The sequence below is a fragment of the Canis aureus genome, chromosome 5 (genome assembly GCF_053574225.1).
Source record: "Canis aureus isolate CA01 chromosome 5, VMU_Caureus_v.1.0, whole genome shotgun sequence".
Lineage (NCBI taxonomy): Eukaryota > Metazoa > Chordata > Mammalia > Carnivora > Canidae > Canis > Canis aureus.
Window position 1 is genome coordinate 85,039,772 of NC_135615.1, and position 8,873 is coordinate 85,048,644.

Sequence of the window (8,873 nt, forward strand, 5' to 3'; positions counted from 1 at the left end):
AATAAAATCAAATGTAATCACTTGAACATCATGAACAGTACGTTCCCATCCTCTTTAAAAATCCCTTTTCGGGAAGTCCCGGTGGCTCAGCGGTTTAGTGCCGCCTTCAGCCCAGGGTATGATCCTGGAGACCTGGGATCGAGTCCCATGTCAGGCTCCCTGCATGGAGCCTGCTTCTCCCTCTGCCTGCGTCTCTGCCTCTCTCTCTCTCTCTCCTCATTGTCTCTATGAATAAATACATAAATCTTTTTTTTAAATAAATAAATAATAAATATAAATAAAAATCCCTTTTCTCGGGGCATAAGCATCTACCTTCAGTACAGGTCATGATCTCAGGCTCCCTACTCAGCAGGGCTCTGCTTCTCCCTCTCCTTCTGCCCCTCCTCGCCTCTCGTGTGTACACACTCTCTCCCTCCCAAATAAATAAATAAAAATATTTTTTAAAATCTCTTTTCTGCACGTGTGTATGGCTGTCGACCTTCCCATTCTTCCCCCCTCTATATAGAGATACAGAAAAGTGTCGGTCAGGCATCCAACCAGGGGGAAGGAGCAGAGCTGGCTTTCTTCCTCACATCTCTTGATGTGCTTGAATGTTTCATAATGAATGTCTGAAACTCTCATTTAATACAAGGCAGTCATAAGTCTTAAAAACTTAAAGATATACCAGAGAAATGCTAATACGGATGAAGAAGAATGGCAATGTTAATATCAAGCAAAAATGGGGATCCCTGGGTGGCGCAGCGGTTTAGCGCCTGCCTTTGGCCCAGGGCGTGATCCTGGAGACCCGGGATCGAATCCCACGTCGGGCTCCCGGTGCATGGAGCCTGCTTCTCCCTCTGCCTGTGTCTCTGCCTCTCTCTCTCTCTCTCTGTGTGTGACTATCATAAGTAAAAAAAAAAAAAAAAAAAATATCAAGCAAAAATGGAATTAAGGCAAACACTGTAAGGAACAAAGAGATAATTTCATGCTGATGAAAGGTCTAAGCCACCAAGGAAACACAGTATTCCCGAACATCACACCTAATAACATAGCTCTGACATCAGAGAGCAAAAATAAGTAGAACCCAGTGAAAACCTGATGGAAAACAAGCACAGGGGAGGTGGATTTTACGCATCCATCTCAGATGTCAACCTTTGGGAAGGTGACAAAGGATAAACAAGAATGCAAAAAGCTAGGTTACTTCGGGGAACTTAGCTGGCTCAGTCCACAGAGCATGTGAGCCTTGATCTCAGGGTTGTGAGTTCGAGCCCCACGCTGGGTGTGGAGATTCCTCAAATAAACACTTTTTAAAAAGGATGCATAGGGGATCCCCGGGTGGCTCAGCGGTTTAGCGCCTGCCTCTGGCCCAGGGCGGGACCCCGGGGTCCCGGGATCGAGTCCCGCGTCGGGCTCCTGCGTGGAGCCTGCGTCTCCCTCTGCCTGGGTCTCTGCCTCTCTCTGTCTCTCATGAATGAATAAGTGAAATCTTTAAAAAACTAAAACCCAACCCCCCACCCCCACCCCCACCCCCCGAGGCCGCCGGCGCCGCCCTCACCTCCAGAGCAGCTCACACAGGCCTTGCAGCGGCCGTCCCGGTCCAGGTAGTAGTCGGGCTCGCAGCGCTTCCCGCAGTCGGAGGGCCCCCGAGGGCACGGCAGCCGCGCGCTCAGCCCTGGGGAAGGAAGCACAGAAGCTCCAGGCCGCCGCCCCGGCCCAGGCCCAGGCCCAGGCCCCGGCTGAGCCCCCGGCGCCCCCGGCCTCGGGCTACACCGCGTGGCGGCGCCGGGCCGGCCTCGCCGAAGGAAGCCGCACAGGCCCGGGAGCGCGGAGCAGGGACCCCTCGGCCCGAGGAGCCAGGGCAGCCGGGCTGCGACGCACGCACAGCGGCCGGCAGTGCGAGTCCCAGGCGCGGGGAGGGGAGGCGCACGCGGTCCACACCCACGGCGACCCGCGCGGGGACCCGGCGCCTCCGGCCGCCGGCGGCCTCGGGCAGCCCCGCAGCCCCAGACGCTTCCCACCCACGCCGAGGCCAGCGGGCACGTGGCCCAGGCGGGCCAATCACTATACGTCATCCTTCACGATGGGCACGTGACCCAGGCGGGCCAATCACATACGTCATCCTTCACGATGCACACGTGACCCAGGCGGGTCAATCACAATACATCACCCTGACGGACACGTGACACAGGCCGGCCAATCACTATACGTCATCCTTCACGATGGACACGTGACCCAGGCGGGCCAATCACATACGTCATCCTTTGCGGTAGACACGTGACCCAGGCGGGCCAATCACTATACGTCATCCTTCACGATGGACACGTGACCCAGGCGGGCCAATCACAATACATCATCCTTGATGGACACATGACCCAGAGGAGCCAATCACAATACCTCATCCTCCACGATGGGCACATGACCCAGGCAGGCCAATCACAATACGTCATGCTTCGCGATGGACACATGACCCAGACGGGCCAACCAGAATGCCGCATCCTTCACGATGGGCACATGACCCAGAGGAGCCAATCACAACACCTCAGCCTTGGGACGCCCGGGTGGCTCGGCGGTTGAAGGTCGACCTACCCTTGGCTCGGGGCGTGACCCCGGGGTCCCCGGATCGCGTCCCACATCGGGCTCCTGCGAAGCGCCTGCCTCTCCCTCGGCCCGCGCCGCTCCCGGGAGCAAGCCCTTCTCTTCCCTGTTGGGTCCGTGGTGCGAGGCGCAGGTTACGCCCGGGGCTGCGGCGTGGCAGGTGCACGTGCCCGAGGAGGCGGGGCCCGGGAGGCAGGCGGGGTCCGGGGCGGAGCCACGGGCGCGAGGGCGGCTCCGCTGTCGCTGGCGACTCCGTTCGTCCGCCTGGGCTTTGGGCGCGGGGCCCTGCCGCCTTGTGCAGTCTCCGCGTCGCGGGGGCGTGGGACGCGGCTCGGAATCCCGCTTCCCGGGGCGTGGCTGAGGGCGCGGTCACCAGGGAGCACCGGGCGCTGCAGGCCGCGGCCCAAGAGCGCGCGAGCACCGTGGGGCCGGGCACGAGCTGAGCACGAAGAGCGTTCGGTGGCGGCGGCGGCAACATGCCGGGTCCCTCCCGGGGGGAGACGCCGCGGTCTCACCCTGTGCCGTGAGGTCTTGACTTTAGCTCGAGGCTGATGAACAGGACGGGGCTCGCTCGGGGTCAGCCCCCCTGAAATCCGCCCACGGACACGCGGGGCTCCCCGGCCCCAAGGTGAGGCCCTGCTCCGGGAAAACATGGAAGAAGCTCCCAGAAACAGCGGCCTGGCGGCTGCCACCCTCCGGCTCAGAAGACCCCGGTCGCTGCCCGGGGGTGTCTCAGGAAGCTACGTGCAACCCCAGCACCCCTTGCCTACGACTTTGGAGGGCGTCCCGCGGCCCCTACGGTGGAGCCCTGGGTCCTTACCGTGGTTACGGGGCTTCGGCCCACCTGCGGCCCTTTACCGTCTCATGTCAAGCCGCACTGGAATCTCCATGTCCCCCAAAGGGGCCATGCGCCCTTCTGACCCCAGGACCCTTGCACGAGCTGCCTTTTGCCGGGAACGAGCCTCTTCCCTTTCCCCTGGGAAACTCACGCTCTGCCTTCCCGTCACTGTCAAGTTGTCGCTTTGTCAGCAAGGTGGTCAGGCCTGATCTAAACCGTCGGAGACCACGTAGCTGGCTCTCCTACACCTGAGGCTGCTGTGATCTCCTTGACCTACACGTGTGATCGCATTTATTGGTGGGATAGTGTCTCAGTATCTGAATTCCTCCCCCGAATGTCCGCTCTTCAAGGCCAAGTCTTTTCCCCGGGCTCCGAGGCCAGCACATGCGCGACCCCGTGTGCCCTGACCACGTACCCAGTGTGGCCGCAGCCCCACGCTCCCCGCGCGCCCACCCAGCTCCCAGGGCTCGCACCAGGACTCCAGCGGCCGGCCGGGCCCCTCCTCCAGCACCCTCCTGTGCCCTGGAGCCTACGGGTCCTCCCAGAGGAGGCGCCCTCATCCCGCGTGTCAGCAGGCCAGCAACTCGAGGACAGGGCCCTGACGGGGTGGGAAAGCTCACAGGCGGTCGTGGGCGGGCCGTAGTCAGGACGCCTGGCATCCTTATAGGACGGGGGACATCTGGGCACAAACACTCGTGCCCACGGGAGCAGCCACTAGAGACGAGCTCCCGCAGCCACCAGCCAGGCCGCGGCCAAGGCCGGGCCACGGCCTTCGAGGGGCTCAGCCCCTGGGCTCCAGGACCCGGGGCACATCTGTGCAGTAGTCCTCTCCCCGCAGGTGGCCCTTGGGGACGGCGACCCAGGGTCGCACACGAGGGGCCTGCGCCTGGACCTCGGCACTGCCCGGCCGCGTGTCTCCCCGCGAGGACCCTGCACAGCCAGCCGGGTCAGGACAAGGTGCATCCACTGCTGGGACGGTCCCCACCCTCTGCACCCTGGGCGCCAGGGCCTGGTTGGGGTGAGCCCGAGCAGCCCCCACCCCGCTGCTGTGGCCCATCCGCCCGGACCCGGCGCCGCCCACAGCCGCGGGGCTGCCGCCCGACTCATTACCAACGGGCACCTGGGGCCGGGCACCCAGACATGCGGAAGGCGAGGTGCCCGCTCCCGAGGGCTCACCCGGCAACCAGGGGGAGCAGGCCCACGGAGCCACAAGCGGGTCGGTGTCCCGCGTGCACACACACAGGGAGAAGGCGGGGGCCGGGGCCGAGGGCCCACCCAGGTGCCCAGGGGAGGCGCGGGGTGGGGGGGACCCTCCAGGCACAGCCGGGTCGGTCGTGCAAAGGCCCCAAGGGGGAGCCCCGGCCTGGGCCACGAACAGGAGGGCCCGGGGCTGGCGCACACGGAGCCCCACTTCCCTCCTGACACTTCCCCCCTCCTTTCCCTACTCCCTCCTCCCTCCCTCCTCCTCTCCTTCCCTGCGCACCCCCCTGGCCACCTACTGTGCAGCCCGGCTCCACCTTGTCCCCCAGCAGCGAGGCAGGCCTCAGCATCCGCAGCCGCCCCCCCCTCCCTGTGACCCGGGGGTGAGCAGGGCAGGAGGGAGCTGGTAACCCCCACAGGGCCCCCCGCTGACACACACTGCCCTGCGGTCAGTGCCAGGGAGGGGGGAAGAGCTCGGGTTTCTGAGTCAGCCCCAGGGGGCGGGGGGCACAAGGCCGTGGGAAAATCTCTGAACCCCGCCATTCCAGGTTTCCTCTCCGGGTTCCCTGTCGGGGTCCCACGAGCCCGCGTGGCAAAGGGCCAGCTCCGTGGGCGCTCAGCGTTGTCCTCGTTGTGATCCCGGGAGTGAGCTCCCCGTCCCTGAGGGTGTGTAAGCAGAGCGCTGGGGAGCGGCTGGCAAGGATTCTACGAAGCGCCTCACGGGCCGGGCGAGACTCGGGAACATCTAAACTTCTCGTCTCAAAGGTCCCCCAGTTTCCGCGCCCCCCGCGGCCCCGCCAACACTGCCGCACAGCTGAGCCGAGCGCTGATGGCAAAGGGCGGGCAAAATGTCAGAAATTTCCCCCAGAGACCGTGGAAGGGGTTTTTGTGGGTTTTTCTCTTCCTCTAGCTTGCCGGAAGCCCCAGGGCAATAAAACTCCAGCAGAAATGCCCCGCCCACCCCCAGCAGGAGGCGCTCGGCGCGGCTGCGAGCTGCGGCCCCCTGCCCCCTGCCCCCCTGCCCTCCCTGCCCACTCTGTCCCCGCCAGGCAGGGGCGAAGGGAGCGGGCGGCCTGGGAGGGAAGGGTCTTTCCTCCCACAGCTGAGATTATGGGGCCGGAGCCACCGGTCAGAACCTTGGCTGCGGTCGCTCTGGGGAGAAGCGGCTCACAGCAGGGCCGCGGAGGGAAGGCTTCCTGGAGGCAGGGGTGCCAGGACCGCGGGACAGGCTGGGGTGCAGAGGGCAGCCCGGGGCACACAGGCATGTCAAAGGCCCAGAGACCTGAAAGCACGAGGAAGAGAGGCCAAGGGGAAAAGCCTGGAAAGGTGACAAGTGACCTCACAATAAAATGGAGCAATAAACATTGTTGGATGGATGGACCCGGTGGGAGGGCTCGGTGCCGTGGCCGGTGTCCCCCCAGATCCGTGGGTTGAAGCCCTAACCCCCAGTGTGACTTTATTTGGAGATAGGGTCCTCAGGAGGTAACAAAGGTTAAAGAGGTCAGGAGGGTAGAGCCCTGATCCAGGAGGACTGGCGCCCTTATAAGAGAAAATACGTATCTTCTCTCTCTCTCTCTCTCTGTCCTTCTCCCCCACTCCTCTCTCTCCTTCAGCCATGACGGGGGCCTGTCTGCAAGCCAAGAAGGGAAGACTTCTCACCAGAAACCAAACCCGGCTAGAACCCTGGCCTTGGACTTCTAGCCAGCAGAACTGTCAGGAAACAAACGTCTGTTGTTGCAGTGGCCCCCACACCCCACCCCAGCCCCGACTCCCCGTCTGTGGTGTTTTCCTATGGCTGCCTGGGAGGACTGAGATGGACGGATGGATTGATGGGGCATGGGAGGCCGAAGGAACGGGGAGGGGTGAAGGGGCAGGCGGGGGATGGCAGGCCCTGGGGAGTGGGTGGGGGCTGGCCAGTTAGGGCCCGGGGTCCCGAGCATTAAAGAGAGCACAGGCACTCACCTGATACACACTCCAAAATCCAACACTAAACCACAAAATAAAACAGAAAATCCAATAAAGCTCTACTGTTTTCCCTACCCTGACTACTTTGAATCATTTTTGGAAATAGCAAATATCAAATTCCTCCCCAAAATGCATATCTGGGCCCTATGGGGGCCCGACCTTGGGCCCGGTCCGCCCTCACGGTGGAGCAGAAGGGTCTGCAGGTCTAGGAGCAGACCCGGGCGCCTGCTCAGCTGCGGCCACTTACCCTCGGTGACTGCGCAGCGTGGCCCGTCCCAGGCAGCGATGCTGGGAGGCTTAGAGGATGGGGCTGGGTCCCCCACCTGTCCTGAAGGTCACCCCCCACTCCCGGGGGCCTGCTGTCCTCCAAGCACGAGGCTGCAGGCCTCACACCCTCCGCCGCCAGAACTAGCATCTCTTCCCCTGTGCTCTCTGCGCGACGTCAGAGATGACAGTTTGGCTCTATCTGGTGCCCCAGCCAGCAAAGGCCACTGGGTGTGCCTCGGGAACCCTCGACAACAACCAGGAGGGGGGCGGTGCCCTCGGGCCTGAGGATGGGCAGGGTGATACTCTGCTGGGAACCAGTCACTGTGCTGGGGCTGGGTGAGCCTTCCGGGCATGGGCTCTGGGCAGGGAGCCCGGTTCCAGAGAGTTCTACTGTTCAGGCGGCCCCGGCATAAACGCGTGTTCTGGGCTGGAAAAGGCAAGGACCGCCAAGGGCTTCCAGACTCAGAAGTGAGGGGCAGCCAGGGGGTGTTGAGAGCTCAGGCTCGGGGTCACAGCCCCAGCCAGCTCCACCGCTTCCGGCCCCGTGACCGCGGGCCGGTTCCCTGAGCTTAGGGCCCCCCGACGGCCTCAGGCACACAGTGGGACTGACGCGGACCGAGGTGGGCCCCCTGCCCCCCCCATCGGGCTTATAACCCGGGGACAGAGCCTGCCGTCCCGCACCCCAGCACCCGCACTCACCCGCCGGGCAGCGGTAACAGCACCTCCGGGCGGCCTCGTCGTAGGAGTGGCCGGGGCGGCGGGCACAGGTGTCCCTTCGAGGTCGGTCCTGGAGGGCGGGATAAGTGGGTGAGACCCGGCCGGCCCGGTGTCCCCGCGCCGCCAGCACCAGGCCTGAGGCAGGGCCTCCGGCGCTGAGGAGAACCGGGACGGACTCGCCCGCCTCGAACCCGCGGCACCTGGTGGGGGTCCCGCAAAGCCAGCTTTCCCTAGGCACCCCCAAACCCGGGGTCTGCCCGACCCCTCCCGTGCTCGCGTCCAGCCCTCGGGCACACTCCCGGCTCCTGCACGGCCGCCCCATCCTCCCCCGGGGGTTGGTCCCGCTGCCTCCCACCGGCCTCCGGCGTCCACCGGCGTGGGCTCAGGTGCGCGCCCACTGGAGTTTTCCAGCGTGGACGTGTCTCGCGGCCGACACCCGGACCAAGACGTGAGCCAGCACCCAGCGCCCCCGCCCCTTCCACGCGCGACAGCGAGCGGCACCCGCCGACCCCCCGCGGGTCTGTCTGGCAGGCCTCGAGCTCTGCGTGGCCGTGGCCGGAGCCCGTCCTGCTGCCCGGCAGCGGCCTCCCTGACGCGACGTTGCGCTGTGACAATCGCCCCCGCCGCTCAGCCACGGGCACAGCCCGGTGCAGGGGGCCGCAGGGCGCGCGGCGTGTTTCTCTCCTGCTCCTGACGACCTCGGGCGCCCTCGGCTTCTGATCACCACGAACGACGCCTCGAGGAGCAGCCCTCGGCCAGCGTCTGGGTGCAGCAGGTGCCCGCGGCCCCCCCCCCCCGGCTGCCGCCCCAGGCCCCGCACAGCTTGCGACGACCCCAGACCCCCACTGCCTCCAGGCTGCGCCCTGAGCCTCGGCAGCGAGCGGCTCCGATCCGGTCCTCGCCCGCATTCGGGGCGCCGGTCCTGGGAACTGCCGCCGCGGCCGGGAGCGTGCGGGGGTATTTCCTTGCATCCCCTATTGGGCATCTCTCTGGTGAGTAACGATGTCGGGCACCTTCTCTCGTGGTTGTCAGCCATTCCAATATTGTCTTTTTTAAGATGCCCGTGCAGGTCTTTTGTCTATTTCTTTTTTAATTTTTATTTATTTATTTATTTATTTATGATAGTCACACATTGAGAGAGAGAGAGAGGCAGAGACACAGGCAGAGAGAGAAGCAGGCTCCATGCACCGGGAGCCCGATGTGGGATTCGATCCCGGGTCTCCAGGATCGCGCCCTGGGCCAAAGGCAGGCGCTAAACCGCTGCGCCAACCAGGGATCCCTCTTTTGTCTATTTTTTAAAAAAATCGGATTA

The 8,873-nt window shown here is 63.9% G+C and overlaps 2 protein-coding genes across 9 annotated transcripts in view; one reads left to right on the top strand and one right to left on the bottom strand.

The window, feature by feature from the left end:
- TNFRSF8 (TNF receptor superfamily member 8) overlaps window positions 1–7,562 on the bottom strand; it is a 46,147-nt gene extending 38,585 nt beyond the window's left edge. For 3 of the 8 annotated variants that reach the window (XM_077899589.1, XM_077899590.1, XM_077899588.1), the window contains exon 1: window positions 1,535–1,694. The gene's annotated coding sequence lies outside the window, so the exon portion shown is untranslated. Of the gene's footprint in view, window positions 1–1,534; window positions 1,695–2,565; window positions 2,585–7,543 lie in introns of those variants that run through there. The other 5 variants (XM_077899593.1, XM_077899591.1, XM_077899592.1 and 2 more) reach the window with 3 other exon arrangements.
- LOC144313588 (uncharacterized) lies at window positions 3,226–6,643 on the top strand. The gene is made up of 3 exons (XM_077896515.1): window positions 3,226–3,598; window positions 4,436–4,628; window positions 5,161–6,643. The coding sequence occupies exons 1-3, from the start codon at window positions 3,226–3,228 to the stop codon at window positions 6,044–6,046; spliced, it is 1,452 nt and encodes a 483-aa protein (XP_077752641.1). The 3' UTR covers window positions 6,047–6,643.
- Window positions 7,563–8,873: the final 1,311 nt, after the last annotated feature.

Coding starts and splice junctions, on each gene's coding strand:
- LOC144313588 (XM_077896515.1), top strand. CDS start 3,226: ATGGAAGAAGCTCCCAGAAACAGCGGCCTGGCGGCTGCCACCCTCCGG. Junction 3,599..4,435: donor CACTGTCAAGTTGTCGCTTT/GTCAGCAAGGTG, acceptor GGTTGGGGTGAG/CCCGAGCAGCCCCCACCCCG. Junction 4,629..5,160: donor GCCCACGGAGCCACAAGCGG/GTCGGTGTCCCG, acceptor CCGCCATTCCAG/GTTTCCTCTCCGGGTTCCCT.